The sequence below is a fragment of the Lactuca sativa genome, chromosome 5 (assembly GCF_002870075.4).
Source record: "Lactuca sativa cultivar Salinas chromosome 5, Lsat_Salinas_v11, whole genome shotgun sequence".
NCBI classification, from domain to species: Eukaryota; Viridiplantae; Streptophyta; class Magnoliopsida; order Asterales; family Asteraceae; genus Lactuca; species Lactuca sativa.
In genome coordinates this window covers 49,063,561-49,085,106 of record NC_056627.2, presented here as the reverse complement: position 1 = coordinate 49,085,106, position 21,546 = coordinate 49,063,561, and the positions used below count along the sequence as shown (strand labels likewise).

General features: G+C 34.5%; 2 protein-coding genes across 2 annotated transcripts; one reads left to right on the top strand and one right to left on the bottom strand.

The window, feature by feature from the left end:
* The first annotated feature begins 10,024 nt into the window (after positions 1–10,024).
* LOC111912179 (ribulose-phosphate 3-epimerase, chloroplastic) lies at positions 10,025–12,300 on the top strand. The gene is made up of 8 exons (XM_023907907.3): positions 10,025–10,566; positions 10,657–10,912; positions 11,010–11,123; positions 11,200–11,278; positions 11,380–11,489; positions 11,592–11,648; positions 11,821–11,890; positions 11,985–12,300. The coding sequence occupies exons 1-8, from the start codon at positions 10,466–10,468 to the stop codon at positions 12,017–12,019; spliced, it is 822 nt and encodes a 273-aa protein (XP_023763675.1). The 5' UTR covers positions 10,025–10,465; the 3' UTR covers positions 12,020–12,300.
* A 46-nt stretch (positions 12,301–12,346) lies between these two features.
* LOC111912178 (pentatricopeptide repeat-containing protein At5g61400) lies at positions 12,347–14,535 on the bottom strand. Its single transcript, XM_023907906.3, has one exon. It carries the CDS (start codon positions 14,350–14,352, stop codon positions 12,388–12,390), a length of 1,965 nt encoding a protein of 654 aa, XP_023763674.1. The 5' UTR covers positions 14,353–14,535; the 3' UTR covers positions 12,347–12,387.
* Between the last annotated feature and the right edge of the window lie 7,011 nt (positions 14,536–21,546).

Genomic DNA, 21,546 nt, shown 5'->3' with positions numbered 1-21,546 from the left:
TACAACAGTAGATTACAGTTTATTCTTGGGGTTTTTAATGATTTATTGATTTGATTGTTCTTGTTGCTCCAGATTCGTTTTTGGTTGTTGCCTTGATTTGGAATTTTTGTAGCATGATATGTTAAATTGGTACTTTCTGTTTGATATGTGTTTAAAATTGATTATTTACCATGAATCTTCTGATTATGATTTCTATTTTCATCTTCAATTACACATTACATGAGTTTATGCTTACATATTCATTTTGGCATTACAGGCATTTGACATAATCTACTAGTCAACATAAAGAACTCATTTTGTTCTGAATGCATAACTTTTGGATGTCGAATGTATGAGATTGTATACATACAGAAATTTGCAAATTGCTACTGAAGATTTCAAACCTGAAAATAAGATAGGATAGATGGATTTGTATATGTTTACAAGGTGATTTTCAAATATTTCTAACCATTATTCTTCATGTGTTTAGAATATCATCAAACAGCTTTAATTTATTGTAAAATTTTTATTTAATATTAAATGTATATGTTTTATAAAAATAAATTTTATTTAAGTTTGAAAAGAAATAAAAAATTAATTGAATGTGCTAGAGGTGTTACCACTCCTTATGAAATGCCAAAGAAAAGATGCCAATGAGGTGGCAACATGAAAAATGATGTGGCAATGTGTTAAGGGTGTTACCACTCCCTTTAGTCTAAGTAGCAAGAATTCAAAAAATACATAAACATTAGCACCTAATTTTAGAAAATACATAAAAAAATAGCATCTAATTTCAAAAGATACATTGTAACAGCCCGGATTTTCAGGTACCTTTATGTTTATGTTTTTGGTGTTTTGAGAGGGGACTCGGCGAGTCTGCGCTGTTTAATGAAACCCTAATTTCTCGGGTTTGGGACCTATTTAAAGGGCCTTATGGCTGTCATTTGTGCTCACCAGTCCCTTGAGTGAAACCCTAATCGAGTGTGAGCGTTTGGAGCAAAGTAGGAGGCCATTATTGATCTTGGAGGTGTCATCTTGCAAGGGAAAGGGAGGATCAGCTAAGGGGAAAGCAAGGGAGCCATTTTCTAAGAGTTTGGAGTCCAGAGCATCACTATTGTGGTAATATCTTCGAGCTATCCTCTTCTATGTTGATGTTTATTTGATTTAGGGTTTATTGAACCCTTTTGTGGCTAGATCTAGAGCCCCCTTGGCCCCTTAAGCGATTTAGACCATAGATCTGGACCCTTGGAGGTCCAGAGTGTCCCTTTGCCCAAGCTTTCTGTGAATCAATGGAGGTTTTGGATTGGAATCCTTATGCATTGGGTCAAAATGCTATTTATGAGCCATGGGGTGTGTTGTGAACACCAAGATAAGGGCTTTACGTGATGAATCAGTCTAGGAAGGCCAGATCTATGAATTGTTGGAGCGGATCTGATCTTAGAAGCGAGTTTGAGTGATTGCATGGCATGGACTCGCCGAGTCCGATGAGCAGACTCGGCGAGTAGCTTGAAGATTGCCCTTAGATCGGCCAGTGAGTGGTCCAGTCGAGTCATAGGTTGACTCAGTGAGTCAGGACGAGTTAGAGAGGGTGGTCAGGTGGACTGAGTCGAGCTGGGACTCGCCGAGTTGTTCTTGAGACTCGGCGAGTTGAGTCGGGGTGGCCCCGCGATTATGCCAGGTGGAACTCGTCGAGTCAGGGGGGGTACTCGACGTGTAAAAAGGGAATCCTAGAGAATTGGTGGAAACGTCTAGACTCGCCGAGTCGCCTTAGTGCACTCGCCGAGTCCGGTCAAAGTTGACCGTTGACCGTTGACCAGAGTTGACCAGTGTTGACTTTTGAGGGATAGTCAACCTTAGTGTTAAAAGTGTTAACTAGAGACATATGATGTTATAGGGAGATTGTAGCTCGGAGGATCGAGCACGTGTGATTTCGGGATTTGCTAGCTATCGATATTCACGAGGTGAGTCTTCTCACTATGCTTTACCTTGAGTAGGTAATCAGAGTTATGTGTTAGAGTATGTGTATGTTATGTGTATGCTATGTGTTGTACTGCATGATGTCTATGTGATTTATGCTGTGCATGTTTATAGAGTTGGAACCGGAAGGTTCCCAGAGTTAGAACCTGAGGGTTCACAGAGCTTGGGTGCACGGACCCACAGAGTTATAGCCTCGAGTGGCTAATATATATGTGTTTATGTGGTATTTTGGGGAACTCACTAAGCTTTGTGCTTACAGTGTTAGTGTTGTTGTTTCAGGTACTAGCGATGACCGTGGGAAGGCGCCGGCTTGATCTGTACATACGCATGGGATTTTTGATATACATTGATCTTGGGATTTTGTATAATGTGAATTGAGATTTAAACTTGATGTTTTTATGAAAAGTTAATGAGAAATATTTTTATAAATTGTGAAAAATTATTTTGAAATTCACGGTGTTACATACATAAACATTAGCATCTATTTCCAAAAATACATAACCAATAACATCTAATTTTAGTATAGATTCTAATATGATTCTAGAAAAAAATGATTGCTTACTGTTTGACTTGGTAAGATCGTTAATTCCTATATGGAGACAGCGAGAACATGAGAGTCTTGATCGGTGTTCAATTTTAGATGAAGAAGCTACGAACAAAAATCACCAAGTAAACAATCAAGGAGTCAAGAAGTTCAATTTTAAAATTAAATAATGTATTACGACATTAGATAATATGTTTAAATAAAATTTTAAAAGTAAAAAAATAATAATAAATTTAGAGGTAATAAAATAAATAAACAAACTATTTTTAACACTTTTTATTATATTAAAAAATTGTTTATATATTAAAAAAGATGCTTATATATATATATATATATATATATATATATATATATATATATATATATATATATATATATATATATATATATATATATATATATACTAGTGGTAGACCCGCGCAAAGCTGCGGCGGCGAATTATTTGTTTCGACGATTTTTCTTTTACAAAAAGTTTATGATCCATTTTCTGAATTAAAGTGTTTAGTTTTACTTATTTTGTTTGTTTTAAGCTAAGTTAATTAAAAGAAAAAAGAAAATATAAAAAGTTGGTGGGAATTTAACCCGTATTTGAACATCTTTTTTCGATACAAAAAATTGAATTTGTAAATTTCTCTTTTAATATTCTTATTTTCACAGCTTATCCTTACAAATGATGCAAATGGAGTCCCTCTTTACAACCATAGTTAAAACAAATAGAAAATAATGAATTACAACATTATTTTTTGCAGTAGCATTGTGCTTTAGCAGAAATAGAAAATGATACTTGATCAGTTGATGTTGTGACTTATGCTGTGAAGTGTACTTAAAATGTACATGTATGAAAGAAAATTGAAACACAGTGCAATAACACAATAACTGTCATAAACATCTATATAAAAATGAAGTACAATGCTATAATTTTCAAATCCCCTTAACATCTTATAAACAAAAACAATATCAAGTACAAAAACATCAATCTCATTTTATAGGTCGGGGTCTCTCTCATATTTCCTAAAGTTTTTAGATGAAGACTTTGATTATTTTGTGTTAAAAATAAAAATATATTATTGTCATGGATAAAAAGTATGCAAGTAGTTTCATGTTAAAAATCAAAATATGTGATATTTTCAAGTTTTTTTTTAAATAGAATAAATTACACATCTAGTCTTCTATTAGATTTTGACATGGTTGTCCTTTGTTTACATTTGTTGCAAATAATCTTTGGATAGTTTATTTCAACTTTTTGGTAGACTTTTATGCATTTTAATTACTTTAAATACTATATAAAAAACTAACTTTAAATTTTAATTTTAAGTAACATTACCCTCTTATAAATGAACGAAAACTACTATTATTTACAGTAACCGTAAAGATACACCAAATAATATTAGTTTTAGATATAAAAGCTAAATATTTTAAAAAATAATTTGTTAGAATCCGAATGGTTCAGAACTTCAAATACAAAGAAAATAAAAAAGGCTATCAAAAAACCCATTTTGTCCGACCATAATAAGTTACATGAAATCAAAAAGAATTTTGGTAAAAAATGCTATCAGGAACCGTAGCATCATATCTTGTGGTCAAGAATGCTACCTGGAACTCGAGCATTAGATCCCCATCAAATTTATCATAAAATCTGAAAGTTCAGAATCTTCACATCTACATGAAAATATATAAACTTTGGAGTGGGGTGAAAGTTAGAAAGAGAGGGTTGTGGATAAATTTACTAAGCTTTTTAACTATCCCCATGCCCTGGAATATCTTTAAATGTATTATCTTTATTCACCTCTTGCATTAGAAACTCATGTTTTCAATCTATCAAAAGGCATTGATCCTGCAAAAAAAAAAGAGCAAACAAACAGAGGATAAAAGAATAAAAACTAATCATTATATACTTATAAAGGAAGCATTTTTCCTTTTACCACATTCATTTGAAACTCTCATTCATTTTTCCTTTCACCACATTCATTTGAAACTACAATGACTTTTCAATTTCTTTCTAATAATGATTATAAGTTTGTTAATAAGGTTAAATAAATATAAAACCTAAAGTGTAATCATATATATAAACTAAAAGTCAATATTAAAAGAATATATTTTCTTCTACTTATAAAGTTATGTTTTTAACTTTTAACATATTATACTTAATTTATTAGGTCTAATATGTTGTTTTATGTAAACCATTATCATTTTAAAGCTACAACTTTTGAAAAATTTGTATAAATACTTAAATTGTTAATTTAAATATAACATTACACGACCAACTTAAATATAAATTTTAGTTCAACTTAAACAACCTAAATAATATTTTATAAATAGTTAAAAGTGATAAATTGTAGTGTCTTTCTAATAATGATTATAAGTTGGTTAATAAGGTTAAATAAGTATCAAACTTAAAGTGTAATCATAAATAAACTAAATTTCGATATTAAAATAATATTTTTACTTCTACTTATAAAGTTATGTCTTTAACTTTTAACATATTATACTTAATTTATTAGATTTAATATGTTGTTGAATACAAACCATTATCAGTTTAAAGCTACAACTTTTGAATAGTTTTGAAAAAATACTTAAATTGTTAATTTAAATATAAAATTATAGGGTTAACTTCAATATAAATTACAGTTCCACTTAAAGAACCCAAAGAATATTTTGTGAATAGTTAAAAACTAAATTGTAATATCAACTTAACTAAAATATTTCCTAAATATATTTTTATAATCGTTAAAAGTTTTCAAATAAGCAGCTTAAAATAACTTATAATAACAATAGTTAAAAATAACCCTATATAAATGATTATATTGTTACCTTTAAAATCAAAAAAATTGTATGATGTTTTAAATAATTACAATGATAGAAATTAAAACGTTAAACAAATAAATTTTAAAAATCCATTAACAATAACAACAACTATAGATAACATTAAACCATATATTATATTTAATTTTATTCATGAGTAACCCGCGGATAAATGTCATTCAAAAGATTGAGGTTATGCAGTTTTTATAGATGTATATATATTATCATATAATTCAAAATAGTCAATATACTATGTCAACTTAGTATACGAATTATTATATCAAATTTAACAACATTATTGTTATTTAAAAAAAACATATATTTGTAAAGATTTCAGGTATATAGATGCTTCTGCACAACGCGCGGGCATTCACCTAGTATTAGAAAAAAAACTGAATGTACTAACAATTTAACAGATATCAAAATCAAATCTACTTGTAAACATCTAGGATACCTATCTTCCTTAAAGAAACCCGTTTCGCTGAAAAATCACAAAGATAAATAAATAAATAATTTTTTATCTTCAGATATAGATATCAATAAAATCAAACAAACTATGTTCTTGATATTGCTTTGAACCTGCATAATACAACTACATTTGTATGTTCATACACACAAACTTGAATATATGCAACACAATCTGTAACATGGTTGAAAAAACCATAAACCACCATAAAAAATATAATCTTACAAAACAAATAGGGACAAAATGTTATTTGTGTTACAAAAAACCATATATTATAACAATTTACCATCTTATGTAGTTATGTGCATCAATGTACACATGTAATATTTACAAATCTAATATTCAAACACACAAGGTCATAAAGAATTCTTACCAAAGACCAACCATCAACATCAAGCCATTCTGACGGCCTATGTGCAGAGTCCATAGTAACCTTGTACCAATATTTTCAAATTTTAGATATAGCAAACTATTACATAAAATAGACGATAGTAATTTAATATGTGACTCCAAAAAATAATCATTAAAGTAATAATAATTAAAATCTATGAAATTTAATTGTATAATCACCAAAAAACCAACAAAAATGATAATAAAGTGGCTTACCACAATCAAATTGCCAATGTCAAACATGGGGTCTTTGGAATATTATCATCGAGGACGAAAACATATATACTGAACATGTGTCTAGAATGCAGGAAACCTGCAAAATTATTATTTAAATCAAAATCCAGATGGAGAGAGGCCAATGTTGAGCTTATAACCAACTCCTTTCAATATATAAAATCGATTTGGTAAGAAATAACAGTTCGATCCGGTGAGATCAAAATTAGAATATATAAGAAAGGAAAAAAGGCTTACATATAGAGGAACACAAAACAAAAATCATACTCGAAATTGTGTTATAGAGAAACATAAAACAAAAACCTATAAATCTAAAAAAATAACAGAGGATTAACGTGTTTTGCAGCCATGAATGATTATCACAAACAGAAAGATGAAATAAATTTTATAGATCGTTCCGGATCTTCTTAAGTATGGTCGAAATAGAGAGAGGAGGCGGAGAGAGAGGGGAAGAGAACAAAAGCGAAACTCGATGATGACAATGAAAAGGAGAAGCAATGGAGTGATTAGATACAGGAACGATGTTCTGCTTGTGTTTTGATGTTAGGGCTTAGTGATGTTATGGCGAAAACGTTTGAAGCAGTGGTGGCCGGTAGATCAACATGAGTAGGATCTGGAGAAGAAAGCTCTGACGATGGCGGTGGTTGGATGGATTTCGAATGCATCTCGATGGGTTTTTGAGGACGATTAGAGAGCAATGTCTTTGTTCCTGTACAATCGCTTAGTTTACATCCTTTGATCATGGATCATGAAAAATAAAATTGTATGTGATTGGGGAAGGGTGGAGGAGATCATGAAATAGAATAAGAAGCAATAATCATTAACTGCGTTTTCACCCGATTTAAGAGTCGAGATATAGCAATAAGGGCTAAAAAATGGGGATTTTAAAATTAAATCCGAGATATTGGGATTCAACAAGCAAGATTCGTTCAAAGATCAAATAGGTTGGTCAAAAAAAAAATTATAATCTAAAGTAAGATATGCATTGATTGTATATTTAGTTTAAAGATTTAAACGATTTCAAATTTATTATTATTTTATTGATGGTTACTTGTACTCTTAGCTTAATAGTTTGGACGTCTTAAAAAAAATATATTATTATATTCAATCTATTTATAGAAATAGTGAAATTTCTTTTATAAGATAGTAAATATATATATATATATATATATATATATATATATATATATATATATATATATATATATATATATATATATATATATATATATATATATATATATATATATAGGACTAGCTATATGCGATTTTTTGATTATATTGTGAAAAAGCATTTTCTTTTTTTGGATATTTTTTAAAAAATCATTAAGGTTTTTGACTAAATTTATAATGTTCTATTCTCTAATCATTACCTCTTTATATATATATATATATATATATATATATATATATATATATATATATATATATATATATATATATATATATAAAGAGGTAATGATTAGAGAAGAGAACATTATAAATTTAGGACAAAATTTCACAATCGGGTCCTATGGTTTATAGAATATCGCACTTTAAGGACTTCCTAACAAAAAGTCACGTGACTAGTCCCTGTGGTTTGTAAAATTACATGAAAGGTCCTCCTGCCGTTAAATCTAACTTTTCAGCTGTTAGATTTTAATGGAAAAAATTATTTTGCGCTTGTACCAATATTGCAATACACTACAAATCTCAAGGACCATTTGTATAATTTTATAAACTTGAAATTTTATGTGTATATATATATATATATATATATATATATATATATATATATATATATATATATATATATAAATTAAAATTTTCGCATTTTGTATTTATATAAATTATAAATACAAATTTTATATATATGTATATATATAATTTCAACAATTTGATATATATATATTTTTTTTTATCTTTTTGACATTTTTTTTTCTATTTTTATTTTATAGTTTTAGTTATTTATGGTTTTTTGTTATATTTTTATTTATTTTGAATCAAGTAAATAAATTTAAATTCGATAAACCATGTCGAAATTATTTTTTCTTTAATTTTTCTTATTTGTGAATTGAAGCGTTAATGCTTTTTTATTTTTTTATTTTTTTTTAATTTTATGTCGTTATTGTTCATGTTTTTTTATGCTCCATAGTTAATATCGTTAGCAACTTTATGTTTGCATTTATCATTATCATTATTTGACCTTTTGTTTTTTATTTTTGTTATAATTTTAATTATTTATTATTCTTCTATTGTTTTTATTTATGTTGATTCAAGTAATGAAAAATAGAAAAACAAAAAATCAAACACCAAATTCTAATATACTCTAATATATTAATACATTTTATATTTTCATATTTTTTTGGTTTTTTAATTTTTTAGTATTATTTTTTTTTAATTTTTTTCATATTATTTTTTAATTATTTCCTATTTTTATTTTTTTTCATTGTTTCGTTTTATTTTTCATCAACTTGATAAATTTTTTTGACCTTTTCCAAAAAGTGTAAAATATATGAATATATTAGAGTATATTATAATTTTGGTATTTGAGTTTTTTTGGTTTTTTAAAAAACATTAAAAAAATCATAAATAACTAAAATTATATAAAAAAATAGAAAATAAAACGTCAAAAAGATAAAAAAAAAATTATCAAGTTGTTGAAAAAATATATATACATATATATATATATATATATATATATATATATATATATATATTTATAATTTATATATATATATATATATATATATATATATATAAAATTCATATTTATAATTTACATATACATAAATTTTCAAATTTATAAAATTACACGAATAGTCCTTGAGGTTTATAGCATATTGCAATATTGGTACAAGGGCAAAATAACATTTTCCATTAAAATCTAGCAGCTGAAAAGTTAGATTTAATGGCAGGAGGACCTTTCATGTAATTTTACAAACCACAGGGACAGTCGCGTGACTTTTTGTTAGGAAGTCGTCAAAGTGCGATATTATATAAACCACGGGGACCAATTGTGAAGTTTTGTCTAAATTTAGTCAAAAACCTTAATGATTTGTTAAAAATATATATAAAAAAACGTTTTTTCACAATATAATCAAAAAATCGCATATAGCTAGTCCTCATCTGCGATTTGCTCATTCTATATGCTATTTGCTCATTTTCATCTGCGATTTGTTCCATTAATCCATTCCATCAGTTATTTGTAGTTGAAAGTGACGAAATGGCAGATGAGAGTAACAAAACCGCTGAGTAAATTACACGAATGGTCCATATGGTTTAGAGTAATTTGCGCGTTTGGTCCCTAACTTATTTTTTTAACTCAGAAGGTCCCTACCGTTTGCTTTTGTTACGTGTTTGGTCCCTGTCTTACCTAAAAAGACTATTTTTGCCTTTTATTTTTTAATTTATTTAAATAAACAAACCTCCAACCCGACCCCACCCCACCCCACCCCCTCACCTTACCTTACACAACCCATTATTTTTTCTTGTTTAAATAATAGTATTTTTAGGTAAGACAGAGACCAAACGCGTAACAAAAACAAACAGTAGGGACCTTCCGAGTTAAAAAAATAAATTAGGGATCAAGCGCGCAAATTACCCCAAACCATAGGGACCATTCGTGTAATTTTTTTTTTTTTTTTTTTTTTTTTTTTTTTTGTGGTACGATAAACCCTTATATACTAATGGCATGTCAGCTGGCTCCCACCATCCTAAAGAGGTGTTCAAATGCAGTCGGCCGACTTTTTACGGCAACGGAGGGGCGTCAAGAGACTCAAGATTGCGGCCTGTGGGTCCGCACTCTCCTAAACTCCCCATTTCCTCTTTTCTGTAGCCACCCGTTTACTAAACCCGCTCCTCCAAAACTCCCCATTTACGTGTGTCAATCACATCTCAATTCACCCACCCGTCATTTTCCGACACCAGAACAATCTTCATCTCCAATTCCTTAATCTTCACCCAAATTACACACATACCCAAAAGATTTCGCGTGAAGACACCAAAGATCGCGCCCTTTTAGGCTATACCCACCAAGTGTTTGTTAAAAATACTCATTTTAACAACTTTGAGAATATAAAATCCGAAAACAAATGGCAACTGCTACTTTGGGTTCATCGACTCTAATCCAATCGCAGATTAATGGTTTTATAAAGCCGTCTATCTCCCAGTGTAACACGCTCTCTTGCACAAGGTATAGTTTTACTTCTCTAAATTCGTAAGGATCTCGACAACATTCCAAATGTAGTGCTCATAATTTTCAAATTCATGATTCAATTTAAAGGAGAGCCATTAGAACAGTCGTGAAAGCTAGTTCTCGAGTTGATAGATTCTCAAAGAGTGATATAATTGTTTCTCCATCGATTCTGTCTGCAAACTTCTCAAAGTTAGGAGAGCAGGTCAAAGCCGTTGAGGTGGCGGGTTGTGATTGGATCCATGTTGATGTAATGGATGGCCGATTTGTTCCAAACATAACAATCGGAGCTCTTGTTGTTGATGCATTGCGCCCAGTTACAGACCTCCCATTAGATGTTCATTTGGTAATTAACTCGTCTTTTTGCAAATAATAATTCTCATATATCAATATATATCATTCAAAGTTTCAAACCAATTTAATGAAAACTATAAAAATGGCAGATGATTGTGGAACCTGAACAACGAGTCCCCGACTTTATAAAAGCTGGTGCAGACATAGTCAGTGTCCACTGTGAACAATCTTCCACCATCCATTTACATCGAACTATTAATCAAGTGAGATTTCATACGTTTTCTTGAAATCTAAAATCTTTTTTATTTGTCGCTTTTTAATGTTCCTTTTTTCGTTCAGATTAAAAGTCTTGGAGCAAAAGCTGGAGTAGTGTTGAACCCTGCAACACCATTAACAACCATAGAATATGTCCTAGATGGTAAATTATACACAATTTTGTACATTTAAGTATATCTTTTAATGGAATTGTTGAGTCACATTGTTTTTTTTTTTTTTTTTTTTTTTTTTTTGTTCAAATAGTGGTGGATTTGGTGTTGATTATGTCTGTAAATCCTGGATTTGGTGGCCAAAGCTTTATTGAAAGCCAAGTGAAGAAGATATCAGATTTGAGAAGAATGTGTGTGGAGAAGGTATTCTTGCATTCTCGCTTTTTAAAAAAATTTTAAAACATGAAAATCCTAATAGGGAAATAGTTTTTAATAATGACAATTTAATTTATATCCACTTTGCAGGGTGTGAACCCATGGATTGAGGTAGATGGTGGAGTGGGCCCCAACAATGCATACAAGGTATTTCAATCTATGTCCATGTTTCTTTTATAAAGTTCTGTATGGGTGTGAGTAAATGACCATTTTACCCTTCTGTTTACAACACCAACAATCAGTTTGAACAATTTTAAAACATTCCATGTTTGATGACGATTGTTTGAACAATTTTAAAACATTCCATGTTTGATGACAGGTCATCGAGGCTGGGGCTAATGCGTTGGTTGCTGGTTCTGCTGTTTTTGGAGCTAAAGATTATGCTCAAGGTAAGGACTCTTTAGTCTTTTCTACTCTTCATCTGTAACCAAAAACTTGAGTAGAAATCCTTAAAAACATGTTTATTTTTATTCATTTTTACAGCAATAAAAGGTATTAAAACCAGCACAAGACCCTAAACATGTTTCTTATCCATTATCTCAAGTATTTGAAGACAAAATGTTGGATTTGAAGACAACAGGGAAAGAGGATTCTATACCAAATACCACATTGCTTCATGATGTTGTGAGATTACTCGTATAAAGAAGATGGATATTGAAAAATGGCATGCAAATGTGTATAAAAAGTTCCATTTTTGCCCTTCACTTCTACACCTTGTTTAGCTAACATTCGAGTTGTTATGAAATCTTGATGTAACTGAAACATGATAGGGAATGAAGAACAAGTGGCAATTTTACGATTTTTGTTTTTTTGAAAACTTGATTGTTATTGAATGCAAAGAACCCTAAAGCATAAATTATATCTCTTATAAATTTCCCAACTACAACTACAAACTCTCACATTGAACACCCAATTCCAGAAGATCATCAGAACACTTGAATGCTGATTTATAATCCCCATTTTCTCTATAACCCCTAGCAAACACACCATAAATCACATCATTTGGGATCACACCAATCTTAACCATGTCTCCATGTAACATCATCACACCATACATATGTTTCATCTTAAAATGCCACTCTGTAATCACTGCATAAACATCCACATCTGCCTTCAAACCAATCTGTTTCATGTCTCTGAAAAACTTACCAGCTTTGAACACTTTCCCATCATTGCAAAGTCCTATAATCAATGATGTGTAAAGAACATTATTCGGGTGACAATTCTCATTTTCCAAGAAAATCTTGATTGCATCATTAGTTAAACCATCTTTGCATAATCCATCAATCAAACAAGTAAGAGTGAAAACATTAGGGGTTAATCCTGACTCCATCATCTCCTTGTAGATCTTTAAAGCCGATTTTGTATTGCAATCTTTAAAATGTCCATCAATTAAAGCAGTGTAAATCACAACATCAGGCACAAGACCTTTGATCATCATTTCTGTGTATAAACCCATTGCACATTCCATGTTCTTTACCTTACAATAACCGTTTATTAATGTAGAGTAAGTAATGATATTAATCTCAACACCATTACTCATCATTTCACCACACAACTCAAGAGCTTTCTCCATGTTTCCTTTCTTTGAGTACCCATTGATTAATGCATTGTAAACTGCTGAATTAGCAACGACTCCCTTTTTAGTCATTTCTTTTAGCAAAAGATTTGCTTCTTGTAATCTACCCATATTGCAATGGCCATTTATAAGTATACAGTAAGTGTAAACATCATTTGTTATACCCAAGGTTTCCATTTCGGATAACAAATTAAGGGCTGCAGAAAGATTTCCTTCTTTACAATATCCATCAATTAAACAATTATAAATGTGTGAATTAGGTATCTCACCAAACTTAATCATTTGACTGAAACAACTTTGGGCAGATAACATGCTACCCACTTTGCGAAACATGTCGATTAGGATACCAAATGTGACAAAATTTGGGATCAAACCAGTGATCAAGATCTCTTTGTAAAAGTCAAGAGCTTTACTAACATTTGCCATCTTACAATGGCCATCTATTAGAGCATTGTAAGTGTATAAATCTGGAGCCACTCCAGCTTTGTTCATTTCTGCAAACATGCTTTCGGCTTCTGATATTCTACCTTCACAACATAGCCCACGTATAAAAGTTGTGTAAATGACAACAGTCGGGTTCATACCTCTTTCAAGCATTTCATCAAACAGCTTCCGGGCTTTTTTGATATCTCCTTGGTGACAACATGCATCGATTAAAATCCCATACGTGACAACATTTGGTGGCATGTCATGAGAAGTAATGTTTTTGTAAGCCTCCCACATTGAATTATACCTCCCAGTTTTCAGAAACCCATCTAAAATCCTGTTGCAAACATGAACAGCAGGCAACTCATCTGTTTTCTTGAGCACCCAATACGCCTCATCCACAAATCCCAGTTCGGTTAAAGCTATGATTAACACTCCAAACACTTTGGTTTTGGGCTTGCTGAGTTCGGGTTGATCAAGGGCATGGTAGAGCAAAGAACATACTCTGTTAGGAGGGCAAGATCTGTGTAGAGTTTCGATGAGGTCTTTCATCAAACACCTGGCCTTCAAGTATAACCTTGCATTGGTCAAGAAATGAATAGTCGCTGAATGCAGTTTTAAATTCTTAGTGGCATCGATGTTCTTGGAAGCTGAATAATACAACTGAAGCGTTTCACTTGCGGATTTGGAGTTTATGATTTTATCTGCGAGGTTCGACTGAAAGGATGAAAATGAGGCAGCTGAAGAGAAGAGAGGAGGATTTCTGGAGCATGAGAAATTGGCTTTAATGGCGGAAATCTTCATCGTCGCGCAGGCAAGGTGATTTCTTCCATGAATCAGATTCATCTGCCGTTAATTCTTTGATCCAAGTCTCAGCCCAAAGTTGCTCTTGCTCCGACCATGAAATCACTACACTTTTAATCATATATGAGAAAAAGAATACATTTTACTAAAATACCCTCCTATTTGAAAATAATTAATGAAGTTGTAAACTAAGAAAATGATCGATGCTTCCCTCTTATCTGCCTTGCCTTAGGTCAAGTTTTTCATAACTTTCCTTACTCATTAGCCCTCAGCCACCCATGCTTCCCTCTTATCTGCCTTGCCTTAGGCCTCCGGGTATACCTACGATAGAAAATAGAACGGATTTTGGCCTTTATCCGATCCAAATCCTTAAAAATTATGGGTTTGGAGTATAGTTATTGATTCATTTACCCGTTAACAATCCATACCCGCTAACCATTTTATTAAACGGGTCGGATATAGATCATTATCGATCCGTTCCATTTATAACCCGCTTCGTATAAATTTTAGAATTATAAGTTTATATTTTATATCACCTAAAGTTTAATTTTAATTCCAATAGAAAGTCCAAAGGGCAAAAGCTAAAGTACAAACTGTTTTTACATAAGACTCAAGGAACCGACTTCTAGGCTTCCAGTCTTCTACTAAAAATTATAATGTCATTTCATTTATAATTCATCAAGCAATCGCTAATTTCAATTATAAATCAATAAAATCATTTATCAACTAGAAGAAAGTTTGTAATTGTTACAATAGTGATTTTTAATTCCAATCGAAAATCCTCAAGTATGTAATGTGTTTTCTAAATCAACATTTGTTTTATTTAAGAAGTATTATTTTAAGATTTAAGTAAAATGCATTTGATAATTCAAAAAACATACGGTTTATGGGGCGGGGTTTGGACAATTGTTGATTTGATGGATAATGATATGAGTTTGGATCGGATTTTGGATCGGATAGTTGTTGATTATTCCAAACCCTATGGGTTACAAAGCGGGTTTGGATCGGATTTTGAAATTAGTTAAAAGGGTTTGGATCAAGGTCAATTCGCTCCAAACTCGCCCCATTGCTAGGTCTACCTGCAACGAAGACAATCTGCAACTTAGGTGGCTGCTAAGTCACAATCATCCGGTTCAGGAAGCGAGGCAAGTTAGGCCCCAAATACATTGATCCGTTCAGGGTATTGGCCCGGGTAGGCCGGGTTGCGTATCGACTGGATCTGCCAGCTGAAGTTAGTCAGATCCACAACACCTTTCATGTCTCCCAGTTGCGGAAGTGCTTAGTAGACGACTATGCAATCGTACCTTTAGAGGATATTCACGTGGATGACAGCTTGAATTACATCGAGAGACCAGTAGCCATTCTCGATAGGAAGACGAAGGACCCGAGGAACAAAAGGGTGGAGTTGGTTAAGGTGGAGTGGCAGCACCGCAGGGCTTGGAATGGACATGGGAGCCGAAGGAGGAGATGAGGGAGCACTACCCGGAGCTATTCCCAGACGCAACAGACTTCGAGGACAAAGTCTGAAATAAGTGGGGGAGATTTGTAACGCTCGGTTCCTGGTATGTATTTAATTCTCAATTTATTCACTTTTGTATAGAAACTCGACGAGTTGGAGGCCCCAAACTCGTCGAGTAGAGATGGACTTGGACGCAGGTTGTGAAGTCTACTCGACGAGTTGAGAAGCCTCAACTCGACGAGTAGGATGTGCAGAATGAAACCCTAATTTCTAGGGTTTTGCACCTTATTTAAACACCTTAACCTTCATAGGATGGCCTCATTTACAGCCTCCAAGTCCCAAACCCTAAATATCAAAACACTAATGCCTTGTGTGAGCTTATGAGTCATTTTTTAGAGAAAACTTGTGTATTTGAAGCTTATGGAAGAAGGAGAAGCTTGAGGGCCCAAGAGAAACCTTTTAGATCCAGAAACTTCACTCCATTTGCAACATTTTCTGGTAAGCAAGCCTCAAACTTGCTTAATGATTACTTAGATCTCTTCATTGTCACTTTTATTGGGTTTTGGTCCACGTACCATGGTCCTTGGGAAATGGACGTCCCAAGTGTGTATACTTCCAGATCCAGGACCTTGAAGGGCTTTCATGGAATAAAGGTGCAAACTTTATGGCCATTGAAGCCCCATGTAACCTTTAAGATGTCATTTTAGCCTTTTAAGCCCCAAAAGGCCATGCATGGAGATAAAGGCAGAGACTTTACTTGTTCAAGTAGTGTCTAGGGTCTAGATCTCAGTTTGTATGCCTTAGCTTGAAGTATTAATGGTTTTTAGATAAAGATCTAGGTCTTAAAGAGTTAGGGTTAGTGCTAAACCCATTAAGGAAGAGTATTAATGGGTAAAGGTGGAAACTTTACCCTTAAAAGCACATTTTCAGTATGCATATGAAGTATGGAGATTAGATCTGAAGGATAGGAGCTTAATCTATTAAGATAGCTTAACAGACTGAAGAACTCGACGAGTTCATAGAGGAACTCGACGAGTTGGGTCGAAGTGTCCAGATTTTGTAAAAGGAATAACTCAACGAGTTCAAGTGTGACTCGACGAGTTGGCTGGGAAAGTCCCGATTCCGTTAATAGGAGAAACTCGACGAGTTGGATCGAGATTTTAGGGTGTAACACCGTAAATTCCAAACCAAAATTTTCATTTTTAAAACACATAAAACTCGTATATTATATTTCAAAAAAACCATAAGTGTCTCAATGTTAACATAAATCTACAAACAAAAGTCAAATCCCGGAATTCTCAACATAATCCCAAACAAGTGTGTACAATCACAACGGCACCTTCCCACGGTCCCGAGAAGTACCTAAAACACATATCACACAACACGGTAAGCACGAAGCTTAGTGAGTTTCCTAAAATACCACATACACAAATAATAAGCCTCTCATGGCTATAACTCGGCATGGACCCTTCGGCCTCATGCGTCTCGGTGTGGACCTTTTGGTTATGTGTCTCAGTGAGGACCCTCCAATATCACAGCTCGGTTCGGATCCTCCGACCTTGTCTTGGTGGAAACCCTCCAGTCCCACAACTCAGTTTGGACCCTCCGGTCCTATCTCAGTAAACATAGAATATAGCATATATATATATCACATAGACAAAATGCATAATATCACATATCTCAAGTAAGCACATAAGACCCTTAGGTCACACAAAGATTACCACTCTAGGTAAAGTATAGTGAGAAGACTCACCTCGTAAGCAAACACGTAATAACCTTATACACGAATCTAGAACTAGCCTCCACCTAACACATAGGATAATTAACTCTAATTAACACTCTATTCACAACTCTAAATAAACCAAGGGTTATTCTCTCTTTCTCTCTCTCTCTCTCTAACTCTTGGAATGGGTAAAAGACCATTTTACCCCTCCATTGTCCCTATAATCCCTGTCTTAACCAAACCCTAAAGTCAACAGAAGTCAACACTCAAGTGAACAGTCCATGTTGACCTGACTCACCGAGTGCATCTATGTGACTCGTCGAGTCCCCTTGTTTCTTCTGAAATATCACGGATATCCAATTTAACTCGTCGAGTTGTCTTGTCAACTCGCCGAGTTACCCATGTCCAGACTCATCGGGGAAAAGCCTAGCCGACTCGTCGAGTTAGCTCATTGACCCGGCGAGTCGCTTAAGTCAGTTTCTCATTCAGACATTTTAAGGTAGATCTACTACCCCAAACCCTAGATCTAGGCTCCCAAGGCTCGATTGTCACGTAAAGTTTCGATCTTTATGTTCATGCATGGCATAGTTTGCTCCAAAATTCCAATACAACTCTAACAAGGGTGTTTAAGCACAATAACTCTTATATGGGTGAATAAAGTTGGAATGTAACATCCCAATTTTCAAGGCCAAAAATTTTGTTTTAATTATGTTACTTGTAAAACAGTTTACTGAAAACCATCATTAATATCATATCAATCCATAATATCATAAGTCACATGTCATAAACCATGTCGTGGAATAATAATAATGTTATAGTAAAATCCCAAGAATCTCAGAATGCGAAAATCTGGTGCGTGTGATGCGTAGCTACCGCGCGACTCCTTCTTTGCTGAAGAGGTACCTGAAACAAAACTGAAAACTATAAGCACGAAACTTAGTGAGTTCCCCCATCATATCACATACAATACATAACACATACTGCCAGACATATTTGGGTGCCCGACCTACCCTACTGAGTGTACCGAGGTGCTCAATCTACCCCTACTAGGCATACTGGGGCGCCTAACATACCCCTGTCAGACATACCAAGGTGTCCGACCTACCCCTCTTGTCTATCTCAACCGGTTACGAGGACTATTTCACCCCTATTACTACCTCATAAAAGCATAACATACTCATACTGCCAGGCATACCGGGGTGCCTAACCTACCCCCTGGCCCTATCGACCGGATACGGGGACTATTCCCCCTACTACCACTATCACATACATTATATCATACTAACATAAAACATAACAGATAGTGGCAAACCAGACAATTATCACGAAGACAATTATCTCAACTACAATCAACTACTAGTAAGCCTGCATTGGTGCCTTTAACCCACTTCTACTGGAAGGTAACTCACCACGTAAAGCTAAGTGTCGAATCTCACGGAAAGTAATCTCTAATAGCTACTCCGATGACTCCCGGCTACCGTAATCATTATAACACTCAATCAAAATTTATAACATTACTTAGGGTAAAATGACCATTTTACCCCTTGGCATAACAGAAAATATTCTTAAGGTCCAATTCTAACTTATTAAATCCAATGCACCCATGGCCCATCATGGCTCCCTAAAGGCCCGTTAATGGCCCAATTTACTAAATTGGGCCCAAGCCTTCAAATGGGCCTTTCATAATTCTCATAAGTCCTTAGCCAAAAATGAAATAATCTTGAGTTGCCCAATATGGCCCAAAAGGTCCAATGCTTCAAATTCCAAATTCCCATGCCCAAAACTATACTCCACAGTGGGTCATAGGGCCCAATAGTCAAGGCCTAGTCCCTTAATGCCTAAAAGCCCAATATAGCCACTCTGCATGCGTACGCGCGGCATACCTGGCACGTACGCCGAGCGTACGCTGTCCTTGACCAAAATGGGTAGTTGACCCAGTACGCACAGTGTACATTCACGCCGACACCTTCCCACGGTCCTGAGAAGTACCTGAAACACATATCACACAACACGGTAAGCACGAAGCTTAGTGAGTTCCTCAGAATACTACATACACAAATAATAAGCCTCTCATGGCTATAACTCGGTATGGACCCTCTGGTCTTATGCGTCTTGGTGTGGACCCTCTGGTCATGTGTCTCAGTGATGATCCTCCGGTCTCACAGCTCGGTTTGGACCCTTCGGTCCTGTCTCGGTGGAAACCCTTCGGTCCCACAACTCAGTTTGGACCCTCCGGTCCTATCTTAGTAAACACAGAATATAACATATATACCGCACAGACAAAATGCATAATATTACATGTCTCAAGTAAGCACATAAGACCCTCCGGTCACACAAAGATTACCATTCTAGGTAAAGTATAGTGAGAAGACTCACCTCGTAAGCAAGCACGTAATAACCTCGTACACGAATATTAAACTAGCCTCCGCATAACACATAGGATAATTGACTCTAATTAACACTCTATTCACAACTCTAAATAAACCAAGGGTTATTCTCTCTCTCTCTCTCTAACTCTTGGAATGGGTAAAAGACCATTTTACCCCTCCATTGTCCCCATAATCCCTGTCTTGACTAAACCCTAAAGTTAACAGAAGTCAACACTCAAGTCAACACTCTATGTTAACCTGAATCGCCGAGTGCATCTATGTGATTGGTCGAGTCCCCTTGTTTCTTCAAAAATATCGCGAATATTCAATTTAACTCGTCGAGTTGTCTTGTAACCCCGGAATCTCAGGTAATAATTTAAATAAATGTTTTTGGAGTTTTGGCCCTACTCGACGACTTGGTTGCTCTACTCGTCGAGTAGCAGCGGGATGGATCGTGAGTTTAGTGGCCTACTCGGTGAGTCCGTTATTGGACTCGGCGAGTAGGAGCTGGAAAATGAAACCCTAATCCCCGGGGTTTGCACCCCTATTTAAAGAAGCTCAAGCCTCTTTCAGTTCCTTTATAGCCTCCCTTGCTCCACTAACTCGTGTGTGTGTGTGCCCTTGTGTGTGAAGCTTGAGATAAGATTTTTGGTGAAAGGTGTGGTGAACCAAGTGGCTTAGGCAAGGATTTGAGAGGAGATTCGTGTTCTTCTTCTGTGGTCATCTCTTGGGGAAGGTAATTGATCTTTTCCCTCAGTGATTTTGGTTAGACCTCATCCTTGTATGAGTTCTAGGGTTTTAGAGGAAGGGATCAAGTTAGTATGGCAATATATGGGTTAGATCTGAAGTTGTAACTTCAGATCTGGACCCTCCTTGGATTATTCAGACATAAAGTCCCAGCTTTAGTTGAGTTTAAGGTCCCCTTTGTCCTTGAGCACCCATTAAGAGCTTGATGTTGGCATTTGGAGCTTGTAAAGCCATGTATGCACGTAAAGTTTGCAACTTTACGTGATAAGTAGGCCTAAGGGAGTTGGATCTGCAATTTGGGGCCTTGCCATGGCTTATGGACGTCTGCATGATAAAATGACTGAAGGAACTCGGCGAGTCGCAAATCCGACTCGGCGAGTCGTTTGAAGATATGCATTGAACTCGGCGAGTTGGATGAACAACTCGGCGAGTCAGATAAAGGAAGTCGTGGACTCGACGAGTTGGTTGAACAACTCGGCGAGTTGGATGAAGATGGTCATGAAACTCGACGAGTTGAAGAACAACTCGTCGAGTCATATGAGTTTTAGCCAAGGATGTGTTTGCACGTATACCCGTCGAGTTGCAGGAAGGAAACTCGAAGGATGGCCTTAAGATTTGATCGGGATTCGAAGGAACTCGACGAGTCATCCCGATGACTCGGCGAGTTGGAATGTACTTCAAGAACTCGGCGAGCATCCTAGAGTACTCGGCGAGTTGAGGTCAACATGGACTGTTGACCTTGACCAAGGACTTCGGCCTTGATCAGGGTTTGATTAGTGGGTTATGGAGTGCCTTATAAGGCTAAAGACTTATGAGTATATTGTGCTATGGATATAGGTGGTGGAGCCGGTGACGAGTGATCTGATAGTTGGAGCTACCTTTCGAGTCGACATCTGTGAGGTGAGTTATCCTCACTATATCGATAGGTTCTACGGCAC